A 24713-nucleotide genomic window follows, 5' to 3' on the forward strand; every position below is an offset into this window, starting at 1 on the left:
AGTCTTAAATGGAGAAAGTGTTTATTGTTATTTCAACAAAATTGTACTGAAAAGCATGAAGGATATCCTTTTCCCACTGTCAATAGTATTATAAAGTAAAATACTCAAAAACACATAGTTTCACGAATCTGTATAATATTTAGCCAGACTGTTTTTATTTTAGCAAATTTCCTTAGACTGACAGAAACAAGTAAAAATTGACATCTGATCAAAATAACCCTAATCAATAGGATTTATACTATCATCAACTAGCATTTAAAAAAACAAACATAAATAAATGCACAATCATTTCACAGCATGCTTCATTTCCTCATAAGATATTAAAAAAAATAAACATAAATTTGATGCAACTAATGAAATATATATAGTGTACATATTATGAGCTAGTTGACATGGTAAAATACAAGTACAAATTTATTTAAAATTATGACAAGTAAAGTTTAAAATGAAATCACAGACAAATTACCTGAATCAAAGGAATGCAAGACAAAATATAATCATAAAACCAATATTAAAAAAACCTTTTATAAATGATTTGGAATGTAACAGACTTCTAAAAACATACTTCAGTTTTAAATGGACTAAAAAAATATAAAATTCATTGCTAATTTCAATAGCTTACAACCTGTTTGTTTAAAAATTAACTAATTGCTAATAAGGGAGATAATTCTGTATTTTAGACTTGACTGAAATATTGCTCTTTGAATTTTAAAAACTTAAATTATTGATTTACCAAAATAAAATATGCCTGAAATGAAGAAGGTTAATTTGAAGCATCGATGTCATGATACAATAGTTATACTGCAACACTTCTGTGTTTTGCTTTTTAATACATGTACTTTCAAAATTTAAAAAAAGGTAGAAATTAATACAAATTCATAACTATCTGTAGCACTAGCCATTCAATTTTAAATAATAAAATATAAGCCAGAGGAAAATGTAAATAAAAATTCCTTTTACATGTAATACAGCTGTTGACCCTCAACACAACTAATCTAAAGCTTATACTAAGCATAAAGACAGGTCCTAGCAAATTACTCAAAATTCCTCTGAATTAAAACTCACTCTCTTCAGGTTTAAGAGTTATCTGGTCCCTTACTGAATAATTACGAGCTTGATTATGTACAACCGGTTTAGGAGCACTAGATATTTGGTTTTGTTCTGGGGGTGCCACACGGGTATAAAAAGCTGCATTGTCTCTCTCTGGTGTCTGAGAAGCATACACAGGTTTTGGTGTATAAGCTTCACTCCCTATTTTTCCTTTGGATGGTGATAAAAAAGCTGGATCTGTATTACCTGCATGTTTCAATTGTTTTGCTGCTGAAAATGTCATTTGCTGTAAACCTACAGTTCAAAAGAAAAAGCAGACATATTATTCATTAGAAACCTATCACTCCTCAAGGTTGAGATTAAAACAGTTCTTGTGAGATCGTTTTGCCCTGTATAATAGTTTTTAATTTGTAAAAACACTGCATCTGTGTTCTTGTTTGTACAGATGTATCATGTAGCATGATACTCCGTGCTTGGTGCACTCTTGAATCAGCAGTGAGTTGTGAGTTTATTTTCTATGTTGAAGCCTCATTGTGACTAATTGGTAACAGCACTTAGAATTTATGGATCAGTATCTGCTTACCGTACCCACAGACCTGCGATCACCCTTTATTTCTGATGTGGTTTCAATGCTCAAGGACCTGAGATCACCCTTTATTTCTGATGTGGTTTGCGATGCTCAAGGACCTGAGATCACCCTTTATTTCTGATGTGGTTTGCGATGCTCAAGGACCTGAGATCACCCTTTATTTCTGATGTGGTTTGCGATGCTCAAGGACCTGAGATCACCCTTTATTTCTGATGTGGTTTGTGATGCTCAAGGACCTGAGATTACCCTTTATTTCTGATGTGGTTTGCGATGCTCAAGGACCTGAGATCACCCTTTATTTCTGATGTGGTTTGCGATGCTCAAGGACCTGCGATCACCCTTTATTTCTGATGTGGTTTGCGATGCTCAAATTAGTTTTCTTCTTTGTCGTGTTTTGTAGTTTGTCTTATTGTTGTCTTTCAATTTTTGCTATGATTTTAGTTTGTCTTCCTACTTAAGGGCATACGATACAGTTACAGGGAAGGTAATGACGTTGCTAACGTAATTTGTTATTTTCGCGACGTCAAACTGTGACATATCGGGAAAAGATGCATTTTTCGACTGATTTTTATCATTCAAACTGATTTAATTTGAAAACGGGTTCATGGACCCCTATTTTTCAAAACGGCATTTTGTTTCATTTTGCATGGAGATTATGTGACCCAAATTTTGTAAAACTGTAAATAGAGGATTTTTTTAATTTTGATAAACATGCAGTAAAAAATGATGTTTTTTCCTCAATTCATGAACATTTGATAAATATGAGTTATTTCTGAATAAAAAATTGCATATTTTTTAAGGATATTTATAAAATACAGGAATTACCGATTATTAAACAAAAAACAATTTGTGTTTATCTTTTATAACAAAAAAGTTATGTCTTTCTTTCGAAAAAGAAATTACGGCCACAAATCTGAATTTTGAGCAAATATACAAAATTTCGACCTCATTTTACTCAAAAAGTAGCACATGAAGGTATATTTTTTATTACATATTTGATTTAATCAGGTAAAAAATAGCCTATATGCAAATTTTTATGAACTTGTAAATACAGGATCAAAACTGTATCGTATGCCCTTAAGGTGGTACCTAACACTACAGGGAGATAACTCTGTAAAGTCAACTAAACGTTTTAATTACATTGTGTTATAAAACAAATATTAAGATTCTCAATGATCAAAATTGGTGTTTGTCAAACTGCTATATAACCAGAGTAATTTTTCTGGTAAAATGGTTGGTTCAAAATTTTTGAAATTTATGAATTTTGGTGAAAGGGTCACAGTGTATGCTTTGTCAAAAATTTATGAAAATTAAACGAGCCAAATTAATTTTAGTGAAAGTGTTGGGTACCACCTTATAAAGTTAAGAATTTCAATATTCAAACTTTCATTTTAAATACAATTTTTATGATTTATAGTTAAAATACTGGTATGGATTTAGTATCATGAATTTTTGCACAATATCTGTGCCTAAGAATGTTTTGAATTTCTTATATTAAATATTTTTCTTGGTCATTATATTATAAACAGTAATGCTCATTGATTTTCAAATCTTTGCGTTGATTTGTCAATCTGATCTATTGCAAACAAATTTTTGAAGTTACATATTGGTATTTTTTCTTTCTTTGTTATGCACAACTTTTAAAGTCTCCTTCATGTTTTGTTAAATAAAATAATACTAATGCCAATTTGATGAAAAATAGTACTTCTTTCAAATCTTAATTATATACATACCTGCACCACCTGGCTTAGGTAATTGAGCATCCTCTGTATCTCTAGCTGTAACACGTACAATAGTTTGTCTGGTAATCTGTGGATTATCTCCCCTTGGATCTGTTGGATCAGGATTGGAATCTGTCCACACTACCTGAGATGTCTTCACACCAGTACGTGGATCTACACCTGAATTCATTAATGTTGTTCCAGGTAGAGGTATTCTGGGGTCATCTAGGATATTACCAGGGGGTAAGATTGGACTTGGTGCCCCAGGTGAAGCAACTAATGCATGATGTGGGCTCTTTTTACGGTGTGGTGTCTGGTCATAATTGCCAGGTGTAGAAGTGTATCCAGGCATTCCTGGATGAAAGTCTGTAGGAGTATACTGTATTGGCTGTTGTTGTGTTGGCATATTAACAGGATATCCATGTTGATCAACATAATAGCCTGGTTGTGTATATGCCACTGAGAGGGGTACAGGATGCCCATAAACAGGATTGCCAACTGCATCATATCCTACTACAGGATATACTTGGTTTTGCGTGTCATACTGGTTTGGTGGGTAATAATGTTGCATGACAGATTCATCAGTGGCAAACACAGGAGCCAGAGCTTCTGGTGGTAATGGAGTATTTTTCGTCAGGCCTGTATTAGGTAGTCTGAATGAGTCATTGTATATCGAGTCCCTGTCAAATGACTCGTCAAGTGGTCTATCTGTTGAGCTTTCATCAACACTTTTATTTGGATCACCCCCTGTAAGTGGATCTGCCTTAACATATTTTTTATGAGATTTCCGTCTTTTCTTTTTTCTTGAACCTGGTGATGTGGATCCTCTTAGTTCACTTACAGAAGCCCTTATTGCAGGATTACTGCCCTTTAAAGGATTACTTATGGTGTCAGGATCACCAATTTCACTCTGTAGGTCCATTTCTCTATATTTTCCATCCATCTTCCCAGTTTCAGGAAGACTAGGTTTGTTGTTTGTCTGTTTTGTTTCCTTTTTTGATACAGGTGCCCCTGGGGGATCATCAGATTTATTTTCATTTTTTTGTTTTTCTCCATTGTCTCCTTTTCCTTCTTTCACGCTTTGTCTCCTCTCTAATTCCTTTTTAAGTTCATGAAGCATTTTATTTCCCTCATTGTCCTGATCATCGGCTGATAATTTTTTCACTTGATCATAGTCATACATATATCCTTCTTTATCTGGATTATCAAAAATTCCAGAATTAGGTCGCTTTTCATCAGTTTCTTCATCTCCTTGATTATTTTTCTGTCTACGTCTTTTCACTCCCGACATTTCATTATCATCATTTTGTCTATTGCTATTTGCAAGTAATCTTCCTTGTATAGGAGGAGCTGGCGGTACATTATTTTGTTGGAACTTCTCATCGTCTCTTCTTCGTCTGCTAGGAGAATCACCCTGTGACTGGGTTCTTCCTCTTCCCTGATTATCAGCTTTTTGATATCTCCCCCTACCATCAGACTCAGACGGATATCTATTTCTATCACCAGAAACATTCCTAAAATTTGGATCATTATTCTGACCTGTCTTTATATTCCAATTGCCTATTTGTGCCTTTTTAACAGGCAGTCCTGCTGCACTTCCATTCAAAGAATTGTTTGCCAAACTATCTATACTTGGAAAGACACCTTGATCTTCCAGATAAAATTTCTTGCTTGGAGCATCTGAGCATAATGAAGGTTCTTTAGAATAGTTGAAATCAGAATTGGTATGACCATGACTTTGAGGTCCTCCGTGAATAGGCCTTGCCTGTTTTCTATATTGCTGCATTCCAGGAAGTCTACGTTCCCTATAACACCAGATTAACATGATGGAAAATGATGTAAATATTACTATTCCAATGACTATACCTACTATTGCACCTGCAGGTAGTTTTGTCGCTCCCTCAGCAACATCAGGAGCATTAGGATCACCTACAAAATCAATTATTAAGCTTCATATAATACTGCTCTTGATTTGTCAACCTTTTTAAAGGGAAACTACATTAGCCCTTTATAGCAAAATGCCTTGAGTGTGTTAGTAAAGGTAGTATGTTTTGTTAGCTTGCTTGGTAATGGTAGCTGAACCATGAAGTCATTTTAAGGTATGCTACTCTACCCTTCTTTCTCAATAGTTTAGTCCTACAGACAGATAAATTGTTTATATGTTGAACTAGTTTATCTCACCTAATAATAACTTCATGGTACAGCTAGGCGGGCTAGCATGCAAGCTAGTCAATGATAGTACCTTTACCTACACACTCAACGCATTTTGCTGTAAGGTAAACTTTAATAGAGTGTTTTGCTGTGGCACCTATTTCATACTGTTCTCTTTAAATTATCATATCTTACATATTACAGAACAAATTTCACTTGAAAAATTCTAGATATATTTTTATGGCCCCGCAACGAAGTTGTCGGTGCCATATAGTTTAACCCTTGTTCAAAATCAGTAATTCCGAAATTCCGTCATTCTGTCATTCCGCAACAAACCATTATACAGAGGTTTTTTTCTAAACGCCTTCAGATATTGGGCTGATTTTTTGTATGCAAGTTAACCATGATGAGTTACAGATCAAGTTTAAGTTTCTTTATGCTCCACTCATTTTTCCAAAATAACGGGCTTTGGACTTTGAGAAATTGTTGAAAATCACAGTAATACACACTTTTTTTCTAAATACCTTCAGATATTGGGCTGATTTTTGGTATGTGAGTTAACCATGTTGAGTTACAGATCAAGTTGAAGTTTTGTTCCGCTTCACTTATTTATGCTGAAACTTGGTATATGAGACTACCATCATGTTTGTGTCCACATGTGTTTATATTGAAATTGCAGATTTTTCAACTTTTTGGGACGGGGCCATTCGTGTCGATTTGACGCATCTAGTTTTAATTGTATTAACAAGAGCACACACACTGAAATGTCTCAACTGCTTTACTGACCATTTTCGATGTAGAAGTCTAAAGACAATGGTTGTACCAAAAGTATCAAAGTATGTCAAGGTCAGATAAATCCTGTCAGACATAGCTTTAAGTAGTTTCTAAATGTGCAGCTAAAAACTATTTGCTATCAATCATCAAGTGAAATATGAATATGAAATATGGATATGAATTGAATGTGAAACATAACACTGAAACCGCAAGTTACATAAAATGATCAATACATTTAGCAAAATAAATCAAATACATTTATACATTGACATTTTTATTTTTCTTAGTAAATCACTTTAAATCATATTTCAAATACAAACTTACGAAATGCTTTAACTTTTATACTGAAGTCATTCCTTGGGTTATAGAGCTGTGATGGAGTTATTAACTCAAATGTAACGGTTCCATACTTGGAATATAAAATGCCTGTACTCTTAGTTGAACAGGATAATCTTTTCTGAAATTAAACATTCATATACAATTTACACACAATGAACAGGAAAAAGTTGCACTTTGAGACATTAAAATGGATGTGCCAAGATCATTCATGAAAATATGAGATATATAGATTCCACAATTGCAACAAGTGTATTACGATATTTCTCCACTGGAGACAGTTAAATTTTAATATTTTAAACGTGAGGCTTACTGAGCTTTTAAAATGATTAAAATTTAACTGTTGAGAGTGGAGAAATATCGTAATACACGAGTTACAGTGGTGGAATCTGTTTCTCTCATGATTTTTATCCTTCCTTTCAAAAATTTGAGGAAAGTTGTGTACTTTTGATGTGATGTCATCAGGCATGGTCGCCTTTTTTTATGATGTCACAATAAGAAAATTCAGAAGAAAACAAGAAAATTCAGAAGAAAACAAGAAAATTTAACATCACAATTTAATTTCAACCAACAATTGCCAAAAACAGAATTTTCACTAGTGAGGAAAAACATTTTTCTAAACCCAGTCAGGGAATGTGAAAATAGAACAAGAATTAGAGAAATATTGTTTCTTACACTGCAACAAGTGTGTTACGATCTTTATCCACTTGAGACAGTTAAATTTTATTATTTAAAGCGCAAGGCTTGCCGAGCTCTTTAAATAATAAAATTTAACTGTCGAGAGTGGAGAAATATCATAATACATAAGTTATAGTGTCGGAAACTGTTTCTCTAATGCTTTTTATCGTTCTTTTTCAAAGATTTTCAGAAACTTGTGTTCTTTATATGCGACGTCATCAGGCATTATCGCCTTTTTCATGACGTCACAATAGGAAAATTCAGAAGAAAACAAAACATTTAGACGTCATAATCAAATTTCGACTAATCATTGGCTGTGAACAGATTTTTCACTAGTGAGCAGAAATATTTTTCTCACACGGCTCAGGAAATGTATAAATAGTACAAAAATTAGAGAAATATTTTATCATAACTTTGTACATTTCGAAAGCATATTTCTATATGTGTTGCATTAGAACAAATAACATTCTATAGTGTTTCTGTTTCAATAATTAAATTTTCTTAGAACTTCAGGCATGTGTATTGTGCATGAATAGATTACAAAAGAAGTTTTGGTTACATTGTTTATCATGACTTGGAATGTAAACAATGGAAAAAAGTCTTTAAAGACCAACTCCATTCAAGTATTTGAAGAATTTAATGATTATACATCATATAATTTATACATAAAACAAAAATGTACACTGATACAATAATGGCAAATGTCAATGAGACAGCAATCAAACAAAACAAGTTATCGATTTTAGACTGAATGACCTCTGTACACACATAATACGATTTAGTTAAGAATATTTATTTGTTAAAACTTTTGGGACTTTTGAATTAAGTATTCACTTGTAATATATCCCACACTCCATATAATCAATAAAGCACCTACCACAGCCGTGCCTCCAGGTGAAGATCCTTCATAAATATTCAGTTTGATTCCACAATCATTAATATCCACCATCTGCTGAGTGATCTGAATTTGGTAATAGGAATCTGTGTAACCAGAACGAATGGTAATAACACAGCGATAGTTAGGATTGGAAGTTGTCACATCTGCTCTAGCATTGATAACATACTCTCGATCGTAAATATCAATGCCTTTCCCACAATAGACATCACTGTCCATAGTTACTGCAAAATATTTATAACAACACATTAAACAAGACATAAAGAATGTAGAACATTGATAAAACTCATGTTCAACCAGTGATCTGACAGTAAATTCTATAGTCTCCCTTGTTTGTTGTTTTCATTAAAGGTCAACCATATAGAGGTTATTAAAAGCATAAATTAACAAAATAGTGGGTTAAATTGTCTAGTGCAATTAACCAGTAGTTTTAAACATGCTGTAATTGATACCATTGTAAAGTCATTATGAACTCATGATTGAGCATCCTAATGACAGAAAATCTTAATTTTGCTTAATCTTTGCTTAAATTTTAACAGTTTTTTCTTCAAACGATATTGGTCACATGCAAGGAGCACCATATTTGTTTTGTTCGAATGTGCATCTGACCCATATACATCTTTTATAATGGTCTATTTTGTTCAAATAGTGTGACCAATGTTTCTCAGAAGTAATGCATATACATGTAGACAAACAATTTGGCCAACATTGTTGAAACAAGCAGCGGTCAACAGCTATAGAGTTTCCATTTCTCAATTAAACTGAAACCAAATGAATAAAATGTGACTCACAGATGGAGAATGTAAAATATATTTATGTCAGTACAGCATTGACAGATTTTGATTGAGTTTTTGTAGGTTACAAATATATCTTTTTTGGATAGGAGCGTCACTGTTGGGTCTTTTGTAGACGAAACGTGCATCTGGCATAATACAAAATTTAATCCTGGTATCTATGTGAGTTTATTTGAAAACAATTCTAATTGAAATTCTCTGCAAGACATTACAAAATTTCATAATCTAAAATAACCCACTTAATAATATTTATTGTTTCATTACAATGTAGATGATCATAGTTCATTAGATATATTGTCACAGTTTAAGGATGAAGTCAATTCATCAAACATTCCAATAAAGGTTTAGTGTTGAACTTACTTGTAAACTGTGCATGAACACTTCCTAATACCACAGCAAACAGCCATATCACTGTCCCAGCTGTATACCTCATCATTTGTTACAACATATTCCTAAAAGAAAAAATATTCTTCTAACAAACAAAATTTATACAGAATACAGATGTGCTCAAAATATATATTAATAGAGTTATGTCCCCTTTTTAAGGCACAACCACATATTGAATGTATTTTTTTGTAATCAGGAGATGAAAAAACAATAACAGATAACATGGAAACTTCAAATACACAGATTTGTGGAAGCTCAAATTTAACAAACATGGGAGATAACTCTTTATTTCAAAAAGACAATTTTAAATAGAGTAATATGTGACATATGTAGCTTTTACATGTGAGAAAAACGGAATTGTAAATATATTTTCAGATTTAATGAATTTAATCTCCATGAAAACTCTTTTTTCGATTAAATGACAGTTTTACCAGTTGATAATACTCTGGGCACAGAAATACATGTTCAAGAGTCAGTTTCAAAAGAAAAGTTAAGTGTGCATTTTGTGTTTGTGGTTTTATTAATTTTTCCAATTTCACAACATTTTAACCAAAATTTTAACCAAAACAAAAGACAGACTTTTTGTTTTAATACATTGTTCAAAGAGAAAAAATTGTGTTTATGAAAATAACAACCCTATATTTATCACATGGTCAAAACCATGTTAAACTAAGATTTGTTAATAAATAGCATGTGAAGTTTAGTGTGGTGTGTATCATTTCATCAGGTGAATATGTGGTATTCAAAATAAAAAAAAACTTTCTAAAAATTAATGCCATTACCTGGCATTAGCAATAATATGATTAATAGGATTGAATAGAATTTAATATAATCCTTTGAACTGTAGTTATTACAGTATTATACTATAATCACAGGCACTTGTTTCTATCCATACGAAGGTCGACTATCCATATAAATAGAAGTATATGGATAGTCGACCTTCATATGGATAGAAACAAGTGCCTGTGACTATAATAGTATATCACAGCAACAAGGAACAAGTATTTATCCTGAAATCAACCTTTCTATTATACTAATACAGGTGTACAGATAACATGAAGCAATAAACCTATTTTAGACATTTATAGTCCCTGGCTGGTATTGCGATAAATGTATACTACACGTTTATAAGTATCCTAAGGTAGCTTGCTTCTGTTGCAAGTGAACAGTTATGTCAAATTACTGTTTATGTCAACATTCAATTTGGATCCTCTAGGTGGTCCGAATCCGAGTCCGTTCGCCCTGATTCATGTTCGCCCAGGGTCCATTTGCCCTGATTATTATTTTTTTTTTCCTAAACGTTGTCTACTCTAGTTGCATTATTTTAAGTATTTGAACAAAATATGTTAAAGTTTGTTGAAAAATTGACAGAATATTTATATTGCCTGTCAATCAATTTATCATTTTCCCTTTGATTTGCAGAGTAGAATACTGGAATACAATGTATTTACATTGTATCTTTATTGATATTTGTTAACAAAATTATTGTAATCAGTCAATCACGAAAGTATGCAGTATAAATAAATGAACTTGTAAATCTGTTTCATAATTTACAGTTCATACATCATTGGTTTTATTAATTTCAAGCTGAATATTTTATCAAAATAAAACGTTTGTTTTTATTATTAATCCATCAAAAGACAAGTTTCACAATAATCAGTTTATCAGAATTATTTTGTCATTGAACAATTAATGATCATAAACAAGCCATAAAATTTTAAATATTTCAATGTTTCCATAAATTTCAAGAATATACATGATATATATACCATAGAAATATCTGAATAAGTTTATTCAACTTCAATGCCCTGAATATTAATATTTTTATAGTAGGGCGAAGGAACGGACCTAGGGCGAACATGTTATTAGGGCGAACAATATACAGCTGATATCTTCTTCTTCTTCTTCTTTTGGTTTCTAGCGATCCTTCAATTATTGAAGATTATTCGCCGGGCGTCGACTATAAAATTTATGATTTACACTAATTTAGCAACAAAAAATCAAAAATAACAAAATCAAAAAATCAACATAACGTATGTTCATTTGAAAAAATAAATTGTGATAAAACTATATACATTTGATAACAGAATAGTTAGGGATAGAATATGGGGATTAGAGCAGATTCTGAGATCATACTCTTGAATCCCTCTACCGTACTGCATGATACTATTTGTTGTGGCAGATGATTCCAATTTATAACTGTTCGTGGATAAAATGAATATTTATAACTGTCTTTAGATGTTTGTATTTGCCTAAATGAGTGTGGATTGCTATGTCTGGTTCTATTGTCAAGTGGGATCAAAAGATTATGTGTAGGAACTGCAACAATTTCATGAATAATTTTGTAAAAGAAAACAAGTCTGTATCGTAAACGCCTAATTTCGAGTGGGTACCAATTTAGGTCTGTCATCATTTCAGTAACTGAGCTGGTGTTATGGAAGCGGTTGCATGAGAAGCGTGCTGCTCTTCTCTGAACTTTTTCAATTTGTAAATTTTGTTGTTTTTGATGTGGGTCCCAAATTGTTGAGCAGTACTCTAATTTTGGTCGGACAAGAGCTTTATATGCATGAGCTTTAACTTTCGGTGATGCTATTTTTAGGTTTCTACGAATAAATCCAAGGGACTGGTTTGCTTTTGATGTCATGTTATCTATATGTTTGTCCCATTTTAAATTTGATTGAAGAGTTAGGCCTAAATATTTTGTAGAGTCAACTTTTTCTAAAGAGTGATTGTGTAATTTATAGGTAAAGTCTAAAGGTTTGCGTTTTTGAGTTACACTGAGAATGTTGCACTTGTCAGGGTGGAAATGCATGAGCCAGTCCTGCTCCCACCTGCCGGCCGCTTCTAAGTCAGACTGTAATTTAAGTGTGTCATCTGGTTTTTTAATTTCCCTATAAATAATGCTGTCATCTGCAAACAATCTTAATGTACTGTGTTCAATATATTCTGCCAAATCATTGATGAAGATTAAAAATAAAATTGGGCCAAGCACTGTGCCTTGGGGTACCCCAGATGTTACAGGAATTTTATTTGATGTTTCGCCTTCAAGGACTACTGTTTGTGTTCTGTTTGTTAAGAAATCTTGAATCCAATAATATGCATTACAATTTATACCATAGAAACCAATTTTATACATGATATTTTTTAAGATGCTAAATAGACAATAGACAATAGACAATAGACAATAGACAATAGACAATATTTTATTCGCACAAACACATTTACATTAAATGGTTATGGCATACAAAATTAAGACAATAAACGTACAATAGTTAAATTGATTACAATTATATTAGAGTGACAGTGGTATACTATACTTTGTGGTACTGCCGCTGTCAATTTATGTTCATAAATTTAATACATTTAAACTGAAAACTGGGACAAGGTCTATCTATGAGTGACTGTAGGAAGCCTAAAACAATCTTTTAATTATTTAAATATTAGCAGATTTCCTATATTATCTAGACAATTATGATTACCTGTAAGATTGATGTGTTAGATTTCATTAACAAGGACTAATAGTTATTATAAATGTTAGTGCAGTTATCTCAAATTTCATATTTGTTAAAAAATCTTACACTCTGAAGTTGATTTGTTGAAATTGTTATTGTTTACTGTGCTCCTGGACGCCATATTTACAATTTACCTGTAATGACCTAAATAATTGACACTTTAATAATCACAGGTAAAGGTTAAACTAAATGATACCAAGAAGTACTGGTTTCTATTATTCCTGTTACAGGAAAGGAACATAATGGACAAGGAACCAGTAATATACCTGTTCAGGTAGGACTTCCGTGTTATCATTTGTTTAACTAGGAAAATGGTAAGAAATTGAACAAACCAAACAAGTCTTAATTAGGTAAACATTCAGTTGTAGAGAACTTACAAAGACAATAAAGTAGTCTCACACCAAAGGTAGCATAAAGATTATCTAATTTATTAAAAAAATAATTGTTTTATTACATCAGTGATTCACCATAGACAATGATAGACAATAACTAACAGACTAATAATGATTTATTATTAGACATATATAGACAATCTGGTTCACATAAAACACACCATGTACTATTCAAATCCTTGGCCATACAAAGTTAAGGATCACAAAGCATATGCATACTTGGTAGTTGATCTCCATTATTAAATCTCATTACCTCTTTTATAAAAGGTGATCTATATAGAGAATGGGTTACCCTATGTGACATTATATAAATAACACATAGCTGAGAGGGAGATACATTGTGTAGAGCAGATTGGTACCCTGTTAAAACATTGTCAACCGCGGCGAAGTCAAGGTTTGACAATGCTCTTTGAGGGGTACCAATGTTACTTGGTGTAAATTCAATTCATTGTCCTTTAAATTGTCGATTTTTGATTTGTCTAGACAAGAGGGTATCATTCAAAAAAATTGTCACCTTCTCAGCCATGTGATAGAGTAAATTAACACCCTCGTAATTTAGCCAATCAAAATATGGCATGGTTGCTGCCTAACACCAATTAAGGCATGGTATCTTTATTTCTTGAAAAATGGAGGAAAGCCAGAAAATAAATTAACATCATAATTGAATATTAACGTACTACGGAGGCTTGAGGGTACAAAAAATTAAGCAAAAATTGAAACTTTATTTTTTCATTTCAAATTTTATCTATTATAATTACACTATTAGTTGTTAGTTTATTATATGGTACATAAATCAACCAACAAAAATAAATTCGTTTTGGCCCAGATAACTTTTTAAAATGTGTTATCCATGACAAGGCTCCAAATTATCTCCCTTTTGGTGAAAAAAAATCCAATTTTGAGAAACTGGTGTACAATTTATTTTTTATCAGTCTTGAACATGTAATTCAAACTGATAACTTTCTTGATGATGAATATATTTTGTTTCACAACACTCAGCTCTCTCAGAGTTATATTGAACAACTGAAGATTCAAGAATAGTTTAAAATTGATCAAACAAATTACAAGTTCTCTACAAAGATGGATTTTAGGCATAGCTATCGAAAATTGTCAAATGAGATGATTGTTTGTGATTTGTGGCAGCTGGGTGAGTGGAGTATCTATGTATAATTTCATTATTGCAAAATCGTCTGAAAAGGGGTTACTTAAGGTTTTTTCATTTACACTTTCACAGATAACTCAACCATGAAAAGCTTTCATCTTAATCAAGAAAGATCAATATGAGAAGGATAACAGGATTTCTATTTCTGTTAACATGTGGCTTGGTCACAGGACAGTCATCATGGTCATCTTGGAGTGGACAAGGTCCTCAAACTAATGATTTGACTTGTAAGTTATTTTATATAAGAAAAATATGAGAAAATAAAAAGCAAGTTCAAAAATCAATATTGGAAGACATCTATGGTCAAAAACTTTAAGCAAATACATGTATATATAACAAGTATATAGTTCTGTACATATGTTAACAATGAAGGATTATAGGATGGTTAAGTAGCATATATATAAAAGAAGTAAAATTGAGAATGGAAATGGGGAATGTGTCAAAGAGACAACAACCCGACCAAATAAAAAAGAACAACAGCAGAAGGTCACCAACAGGTCTTCAATGTAGCGAGAAATTCCCGCACCCGGAGGCGTCATTCAGCTGGCCCCTACAGTGTATAGTTCTATGTTACTGATAAAGAAGTACAGATTTTTATCTTCTACCAGAATGCCCTAAAATAAAGAACATCAAGTGCTATAGTACCCATATAAAATATTTGGAAGAGTTAACAGAAGGTAATTTAGGATACCAAAATATTTTGAAAAGCTCTTTATAATTAAAGGTTCAGAAACCTAACTATAGAACATATTAAAATAATTATACAAATTCAATAGTTCTCATTAAGAATGAAAAAATATCTAGGTCAAGTTTCGTTTTTATGTCCTTGATTTCAAAAATAGTTAGCATAATACTTGTAAACAATTATGAAGTCAACACTACAGTTACAATTATAAATTGTTAAATCTGTTTTTAGTTTGGATGGATAGTGCTTCTCAATGTTCTGCCAAGCAGTTTAATGTAGGCACAAGTCCCATTACAATTTATGGAAAAGGTGCAGTCCAGAGCAATCCAGGATCTCTTACAGAATGTCAGATAACACTGATCAGTGAAAAAACAGGAGAAGTGAGGAGATTCCGAGTGGAAATTAAACAGGCAACCATCAATGAACAGAATGTTGCTTTTACTATGTATGATGGACAAAGTACTGGTTCTAATAGACTGGTAAGACATTGTACTGCCTCAAGGCTGCCAAGTCTCACACATTTAGCATATTACTCCCGCATGTTCATGCTTTTTTTAAGGCATTTTCCTTTGATTTATTGTTTTTTCTCTTTGATCCTTTCAACTTTGGCCAAATCTCAAGCATTTGCTTCATGAAAAGGTGGCAGAACTGCTGCATGTATGAAATTATGACTTAAAATTCATAAATATTTGAAGACAAGAGGTCATGAATATATTGGTAAAAATTGCAAAAGGTGTGATTTATTCTTTTTTATCACTGGCTTGTTAGAGCTATATTTCCGACATCTAGTTCTACATGTCCATGCCCCATTGTATCACTTTATTTATAATACATACTTAGATATTCAATTTACAAAATGATTTTATCCTTTATATGAATATAACCATGCTTTATATGCCCCACCTACGATAGTAGAGGGGCATTTTGTTTTCTGGTCTGTGCCTCCGTTCGTTCGTTCGTTTGTCCGTCTGTGCGTCCGTTTGTCCCGCTTCAGGTTAAAGTTTTTGGTCGAGGTAGTTTTTGATGAAGTTGAAGTCCAATCAATTTGAAACTTAGTACACATGTTCCCCATGATATGATCTTTCTAATTTTAATGCCAAACTATAGTTTTGACCCCAATTACATGGTCCACTGAACATAGAAAATGATAGTGCAAAGTTCAGGTTAAAGTTTTTGGTCAAGGTAGTTTTTGATGAAGTTAAAGTTACATCAACTTGAAACTTAGTACACATGTTCCCTATGACATGATTTTTCTAATTTTAATTCCAAATTAAAGTTCTGACCCTAATTTTCACGGTCCACTGAACACAGAAAATGATAGTGCGAGTGGGGCATCCGTGTACTATGGACACATTCTTGTTTAAATGGATATACATTGTATCAGTGTAAAAACTAATGACATCTGCTACATAATCCTTCCATATACTTTTGTTATTAGTTTATGGTCTATTCTGTCATTGTATTTGATTTGATTTGTAATTTGTCCTCATGTAACACATATTGTGTGTTGAAATATAAGTATTCGAATGGAAATGAACTTTAACTTACTTGTAGATTTATCTTTAAACTATAATAAAGTTTTCTTTCTTTTCAGTTTACTGCATCAAAAGGATCTCCTCCAAATACACAGATACAATATACAACATCAGGAAATTCTGTGACATTCTATTTTACTAGAAGCTCTCCTGCTAATTTAAATTTTAATATAGAAATATCAGTCCTTGCTATCCCAGGTATGTTGATAAAATGTAAAGCTGTACTAAGCTGTTTAGGTAGCGACCAAATTACTATTCATAGTTCGATGTTTTATGACTCAGCAAAAAATATACACAAATAACTTGAATAAGTATTGTATTTTTTCATGAGTTATTAATTTATAAGAATTAATATTCATAGTATGTCCCATTCAGAGTTAGTTATTTTTATACGACCGCAAATTTTGAAAAAAATTTCGTCGTATATTGCTATCACATTGGCGTCGTCGTCGTTGTCGTTGTCGTTGTCGTCGTCGTTGTCGTCGTCGTCGTCCGAATACTTTTAGTTTTCGCACTCTAACTTTAGTAAAAGTGAATAGAAATCTATGAAATTTTAACACAAGGTTTATGACCATAAAAGGAAGGTTGGAATTGATTTTGGGAGTTTTGGTCCCAACATTTTAGGAATTAGGGGCCAAAAAGGGCCCAAATAAGCATTTTCTTGGTTTTCGCACTATAACTTTAGTTTAAGTTAATAGAAATCTATGAAATTTTTACACAAGGTTGATGACCACAAAAGAAAGGTTGGGATTGATTTTGGGAGTTTTGGTTTTAACAGTTTAGGAATAAGGGGCAAGAAAAGGGCCCAAATAAGCATTATTCTGGGTTTTCGCACAATAACTTTTGTTTAAGTAAATAGAAATCAATGAAATTTAAATATAATGTTTATGACCACAAAAGGAAGATTGGTATTAATTTTGGGAGTTTAGATCCAAACAGTTTAGGAATTAGGGGCCAAAAAGGGACCCAAATAAGCATTTTTCTTGGTTTTCGCACCATAACGTTAGTATAAGTAAATAGAAATCTATGAAATTTAAACACAAGGTTAATGACCATAAAAGGAAAGTTGGTATTGATTTTGGGAGTTTTGGTCCCAACAGTTTAGGAAAAAGGGGCCCAAAGGGTCCAAAATTAAACTTTGTTTGATTTCCTCAAAATTGAATAATTGGGGTTCTTTGATATGCCGAATCTAACTGTGTATGTAGATTCTTAAATTTTGGTCCCGTTTTCAAATTGGTCTACATTAAGGTCCAAAGGGTCCAAAATTAAACTTAGTTTGATTTTAACAAAAATTGAATCCTTGGGGTTCTTTGATATGCTGAATCTAAAAATGAACTTAGATTTTTTATTATTGGCCCAGTTTTCAAGTTGGCCCAAATCGGGGTCCAAAATTAAACTTTTTTGATTTCATCAAAAATTGAATAAATGGGGTTCTTTGATATGCCAAATCTAGCTGTGTATGTAGATTCTTCATTTTTGGTCCCGTTTTCAAATTGGCCTACATTAAGGTCCAAAGAGTCCAAATTAAACTAAGTTTGATTTTAACAAAAAATGAATCGGTTGGGTTCTTTGATATGTTGAATCTAAAAATGTACTTAGATTCTTGATTATTGGCCCAGTTTTCAAGTTGGTCCAAATCTGGGTCCAAAATTAAATTTCATCAAAAATTGAATAAATGGGGTTCTTTAATATGCCAAATCTAACTGTGTATGTAGATTCTTCATTTTTGGTCCCGTTTTCAAATTGGCCTACATTAAGGTCCAAAGGGTCCAAAATTAAACTAAGTTTGATTTTAACAAAAATTAAATTCTTGGGCCTCTTTGATATGCTGAATCTAAACATGTACTTAGATTTTTGATTATGGGCCCAGTTTTCAAGTTGGTCCAAATCAGGATCTAAAATTATTATATTAAGTATTGTGCAATAGCAAGTCTTTTCTATTGCACAGTATTGTGCAATGGCAAGAAATATCTAATTTCACAATATTGTGAAATAGCTAATTTTTTTTTAATTAGAGTTATCTTTCTTTGTCCAAAATAGTAAGCAAGAAATATCTTATTGCAAGAATTTTTTTTAATTGGAGTTATCTTTCTTTGTCCAGAATCAACTTAAATCTTTGTTATATACAATATACAATGTATATTCACTTTTTACTACCAACTGATAAATTTAAATAATCTTTACCATTCAGTGATAACAAGCAGTTTTTTTACATTTTATTTACAGTTTATTTTATGATGTATTTAAATGAGTAGTTATTGTTGCAAACTCCATTAGAATATTTTAATTGAGATTAGTTTTGGAATAAGGGAAAGGGGGATGTGATTAAAAAATTGGGTTCAATTTTTCTCATTTGAAATTTCATAAATAAAAAGAAAATTTCTTCAAAAATTATTTTGAGAGGATTAATATTGAACAGCATAGTGAATTGCTCTAAGAGAAAACAAAAATTTTAAGTTCATTAGAACACATTCATTCTGTGTCAGAAACCTATGCTGTGTCAACTATTTAATCACAATCCAAATTTAGAGCTGAATCCAGCTTGAATGTTGTGTCCATACTTGTCCCAACCGTTCAGGGTTCAACCTCTGCGGTCGTATAAAGCTACGCCCTGCGAAGCATCTGGTTTAATATTTCATTAATTAAAATCATGTTCTTGATATATGTCTGTTATGTCGTATCAGCAATGAAACTTTAAAAATGTCATTCTGAATTAACATACATGTACTTGAAAAAAATCATAACAAAGTTCAGTGCTTTCATCTCATTAAGATTTCAAATATCTTTTGCTTTCTGTTTGTGAAATTCATAATGTTTTAGTCTGTGTGGGTAAAATACACTGTTAATTAATATGTACTTTGCTAAAGATATTCAAAATGTTAATATTTGATCTAATTTCAGGGGATCCTACAAGTCAAAATGTTAATATTTGTTCTAATTTCAGGGGATCCTACAAGTCAAAATGTTAATATTTGTTCTAATTTCAGGGGATCCTTCAAGTCAAAATGTTAATATTTGTTCTAATTTCAGGGGATCCTACAAGTCAAAATGTTAATATTTGTTCTAATTTCAGGGGATCCTACAAGTCAAAATGTTAATATTTGTTCTAATTTCAGGGGATCCTACAAGTCAAAATGTTAATATTTGATCTAATTTCAGGGGATCCTACAAGTCAAAATGTTAATATTTGTTCTAATTTCAGGGGATCCTACAAGTCAAAATGAATGTGAAACCGGGAATGAATATGGCTGTAATTTTTACAGCTTTAAACAGGTTATTGATAAAGAAACAGTTATTGGTATTGTCGGAGGCATTTTTGGGCTGATTATATTCATAGTCATACCAATCATTGTTATATGCTGTTATAGAAGGAGTAAAGGGGTAAATAAAAAGTGGGATGAATTCAAACTTCATGATACAGTAACAAACACTGCAGCTGATATTCACAATTCACAAGCAAGCTTAACGACAACAAAATCTAAAAAGGATCCATGGACCTCCCAGAGTTCCAGAGCACCATATTCTGATGTAAAGAGATCTTATGGAAGAGGGAGCAGATATAGCGATGGTGGAGACAGTGAATTTAGTGCGAGTAGGTTTAATATTTATGTTTGAATTAATAATAGAATGAATATGATAAAAGCTTTTGTAAACAAATATGTAGCAAAATATGAGTTTAGCCATCAAAAGCAGGAAGTGTTTCTGAATACACAAAATAAAGACAATTAAATTTTTCTTGGGAATGTCAGATCATCTCCTAAAATTTGGTAAAGGACCGTTCAGAATTACAAAGCTACTTTCACTAAGCTACATTTTTATTGAAATTATTGTATAAAATTTCAAATAAAATTTTAAAAAAAAATAAAAAAATTCAGAACTCTGAGGAAAATTCAAAAATGTAAAATACATTATCAAACTGCAAAAAAGCCCTAAAACATCAAACTTTATGGAAAACAACTGTCATATTCCTGACTTGGTACAGGCATTTTCTTATGACAAATAGAGTTCAGAAGAACTGTAAACTGTTTATTCTTTTCAGTTTAAATAGTCAAGATAATCATTTGGAAATATTTTGTTTACACTTGCATTGTTTTTTAAATCAAGTTTAGTTATACTTTAATACATGTACTATATATACTTTCTGTTAACTTATATATTTATTCTTCAGGTATTGACATACCTCCAAAAGGTAGACCGCCTCCCCCTCCATATGATGAACATGATAGGGGGCGTTCCTATAGAGATGGTCCTCGAAGTAACAGGAATGGACATCGAGATGATAGGAACAGGAATGATCGCTATGATGATAGGGTGGACAGAGATTACAGATCGGAGAGGAACAGTAGGCCTCGATATGAATCTGACAGGAAGTCTTATTACAGTTCCTCGGATGATGCTTCATATGTTCAAGGGAGAGATGATCATCCACAGGAAGTTTTCATTGAAAGAGTTATAGAACCTCGAGTCAAACCCAAATCGAAAGCAGAATTACAAAAGCGTGCGAAATATGAGGAAGATGATGAAGATCCGTACGATAAAATTGTTGACAGAGATAGTCCAAAGCTTAAACCAAAGAAAGCAGTGAAAGAGAGTGCCATACAGTGTGAGCCAGTATCATCAGAGGATAATGAGTCAAATACTGAGAGTGATGAGGAACCACTATCAACTGATGAAACGGATGATGAAGATATCATCAAGAAAAAAAAAAAGGAAGCACAAAAAGCAGCATTATATGCAAAGCCAAGCAAAAAAGGTAGAAAACAGACAAAAGCTGAGCCTACTCCTACTCCAGCTGTTGTCCAACCACCACAACCTGTACATATGGTCCCTGGTCAGCAGCCTGTTTTCTACAATATGCAGCACCCAAATGGTCCACCCTTCCCACGACCAGTACCTCCAGTACAACAGCCATACTTTACTCAACCTCCTCATCCTCGCCCATTCATGTCTATGTCAGGTCTACCTTCACAACAACCCATGGGATACCTTCCTCCCATGCCAGCAAGATTTCCCCCGCCTGCTCAGGTACAGAGGCCACCAGCTCCTCCAATGTACAATGCTGCTCAAGGTGTTCCTCTGCAGCCTCCAGTATTCACACATTTAGTACAAAGAGGTTATGGAAGACAATCACCAAGTTTAGATGGTTCAGAAGGAGGAAGGAATCAAACTGACGATTCGGACAGGACAGCTGATCTAGGAAGTGGAGTAGAATTTATGAAAAGATCAACTACAACTGTTTAATTGACAATGTACTGTGGATTCATTTATATTCGTTGGATACCAATTTTCGTGGATTTCGTGGGTACAGGAGAACCACGAATTCAAATGTTCAACGAATAACAAATTTTCTAAAGGATTGAGTGTAGACTTTGCCAAAACTACGAAATTAAATATCCAAGAATATGTAAATTTTCCTCAAACCACGAAAATTGATACCCACGAAAATAAATGAATCCACAGTAATAGACAATCAATATCATTCTTTTAGTTGTATTTTTTCCAAAATGTAGAAATTAGCATGGAAAGAAAATTCTGCATGGAATCTCAAGACATTGAACTTGTAACGAACACTTGTTTAAGCAGAACAATTTTTTGAAATTTGAAAATTTTAGGATCAATTATAGAAAAAGTTTGAGATGAAGAAGGAAAGTTAAAATTTTGACTGAATTATATCTAAAAAAAAAAACATGAATAATAAATGAATAATTAAAGTGCAATTTACTTATTTGTAATTTATTTTTCTTCAATCTGTATAATTATAGATTTTATTACATGATATGTATATATATTTGTATGTTCTTGGATATTTTATATTATATATTAGGTGTACTATATGTTAGTATTTAGTAATCATTAATACATTTTGTATCATAATTAGTGATTGAAAGTGCTGTCTCTGTGTATTTGATTTAAAAAGTTTTTTTTTAAATCCTAGTTTTTTTTATTATAGTTAACAGGATACAATATTACCATTTTGTACGTGTGGAAAAAAGGAAATAGGTAGAAGAGACCTCAATGAAATAAATTATAATAAAATAAAACTCAGTAAACCATTAGAGTGATGAAAGTACATGTAAAAAAACACATATATACACATTTAAACAAAGTCGCATATTAACAATGTTATTGACAAAACATTTAATTTTTTTGAAGCCACTGCAACCTGGAGAAAATATTTATTCTTTATCAATTTACAGACCAAGGCCTATGGGAGACAACTCTGTAACGGTATATACTGTTATTGATATTATACCTTCAAAGAGAATTTTAGGAGGGAAAATATAAATGGTACTATGCATACATGTATTCCTTCATAATGTTTGTATGAATGTTTTTTGACATACCACTGAATTAACAACAATGTTTACATGTTCTGAAGAATGTTTCTAAATTGGATATAGGATGGGAGGCTCAATTTGTAGAATTCTTCGACATTGAAGTCTGTCTTGGTTAAAAATTGCAGCTGATGGTATGAGTTAATATTTGATTCTTATCTTGGTGTCTAAATTTCTGATTTATGTACCTATTTGAAAGCTTTCCCTGTAGATCATTCATACTTTTGATGGATAAACTATTAGGCCATGACAAATAATTTGTGTACATTTCTATGCTGTTCTGTTTTTTCATATATCTCTGGAAAGTTGTTTTTAATCCAAAAAAATATGTACCTGTAACAAAAAAAGTAAAAGGTTGTATTGTAAATTTTAATTTTTTGGTCGTATATTGGTATCACGTTGGCGTCGTAATCGTCGTCGTCCGAATACTTTTGGTTTTCGCAGTATAACTTTAGTTTAAGTAAATAGAAATCTATAAAATTTGAACACAAGGTTTATGACCATAAAAGGAAGGTTGGGGTTGATTTTGTAAGTTTTGGTCCCAACAGTTTAGGAATTGGGGGCCAAAAAGGGCCTAAATAAGCATTTTCTTGGTTTTCGCACTATAACTTTAGTTTAAGTACATAGAAATCGATGAAATTTTGACACAAGGTTTATGACCACAAAAGGCAGGTTGGGATTGATTTTGGGAGTTTCCGTTCTAACTGTATAGGAATTGGGGGCCAAAAAAAGGCCAAATAAGCATTATTCTTGATATTAACACAATAACTCTGGTATAAGTAAATAGAAATCTATGAAATTTAAACACAAGGTTAATGACCATAAAAGGAAGCTTGGGATTGATTTTGGGAGTTTTGGTCCCAACAGTTTGGGAATAAGGGGCCCAAAGGGTCCAAAACTAAACTTTGTTTTATTTCATCAAAAATTGAATAATTGGGGTTCTTTGATATGCCGAATCTAACTGTGTATGTAGATTCTTTATTTTTGGTCCTGTTTTCAAATTGGTCTACATTAAGGTCCAAAGGGTCCAAAATTAAACTACATTGTAAGTTTGATTTTAACAAAAATTAAATTATTGGGCTTCTTTGATATGCTGAATCTAAACATGTACTTAGATTTTTGATTATAGGCCCAGTTTTCAAGTTGGTCCAAATCAGGATTCAAAATTATTATATTAAGTATTTTCAATTGCACAGTATTCAGCAATAGCAAGAAATCTTCAATTGAACAGTATTGTGCAATAGCAAGAAATTTTCAATTGCACAGTATTGTGCAATAGCAAGACATATCTAATTGCACGATATTGTGAGTTATCTTTCTTTGTTCAGAATAGTAGTTGAATCAACTTAAATCATTGTTTTATACAATATACAATGTATTTTCACTTTTACTATCAACTGATAAATTAAAACAATCTTTACCATGGAGTGATAACAAGCACTTTTTTTTACATTTTAATATTTTATGATGTATTTAAATGAGCAGTTATTGTTGCAAACTCCATTAGAAATTTGAATTGAGATCAGTTTTGGAATAAGGGAAAGGGGGTAGTGGAAAAAAATTGGTGGGGGGGGGGGAGGAAACCTATGCTGTGTCAACTATTAAATCACAATCCAAATTTAGAGCCGAATCCAGCTTGAATGTTGTGTCCATACTTGCCCCAACCGTTCAGGGTTCAACCTCTGTGGTCGTATAAAGCTGCGCCCTGGGGAGCATC

General features: G+C 32.3%; 2 protein-coding genes across 6 annotated transcripts; one reads left to right on the forward strand and one right to left on the reverse strand.

Moving 5' to 3' along the window:
* Positions 1 to 930: 930 nt before the first annotated feature.
* Positions 931 to 13075, reverse strand: LOC134691143 (uncharacterized). Of its 2 annotated transcripts, none has more exons than XM_063551431.1 (6): positions 12954 to 13075; positions 9349 to 9440; positions 8177 to 8418; positions 6610 to 6742; positions 3373 to 5289; positions 931 to 1344 (listed from the first exon to the last, which is right to left on the reverse strand). In XM_063551431.1, the coding sequence occupies exons 2-6, from the start codon at positions 9422 to 9424 to the stop codon at positions 1055 to 1057; spliced, it is 2658 nt and encodes an 885-aa protein (XP_063407501.1). In that variant the 5' UTR covers positions 9425 to 9440; positions 12954 to 13075; the 3' UTR covers positions 931 to 1054. The 2 variants fall into 2 exon arrangements, with proteins under 2 accessions (XP_063407501.1, XP_063407509.1); XM_063551439.1 differs by having other exon boundaries at positions 13022 to 13058.
* A 19-nt stretch (positions 13076 to 13094) lies between these two features.
* LOC134691158 (eukaryotic translation initiation factor 4B-like) lies at positions 13095 to 21913 on the forward strand. Of its 4 annotated transcripts, none has more exons than XM_063551452.1 (6): positions 13095 to 13201; positions 14514 to 14668; positions 15358 to 15605; positions 16721 to 16859; positions 19864 to 20253; positions 20830 to 21913. In XM_063551452.1, the coding sequence occupies exons 2-6, from the start codon at positions 14560 to 14562 to the stop codon at positions 21900 to 21902; spliced, it is 1959 nt and encodes a 652-aa protein (XP_063407522.1). In that variant the 5' UTR covers positions 13095 to 13201; positions 14514 to 14559; the 3' UTR covers positions 21903 to 21913. The 4 variants fall into 4 exon arrangements, with proteins under 4 accessions (XP_063407522.1, XP_063407550.1, XP_063407532.1 ...); XM_063551480.1 differs by having other exon boundaries at positions 13138 to 13161; XM_063551462.1 differs by having other exon boundaries at positions 13145 to 13237.
* The last annotated feature ends 2800 nt before the right edge of the window (positions 21914 to 24713 follow it).

The sequence above is a fragment of the Mytilus trossulus genome, chromosome 1 (assembly GCF_036588685.1).
Source record: "Mytilus trossulus isolate FHL-02 chromosome 1, PNRI_Mtr1.1.1.hap1, whole genome shotgun sequence".
Lineage (NCBI taxonomy): Eukaryota > Metazoa > Mollusca > Bivalvia > Mytilida > Mytilidae > Mytilus > Mytilus trossulus.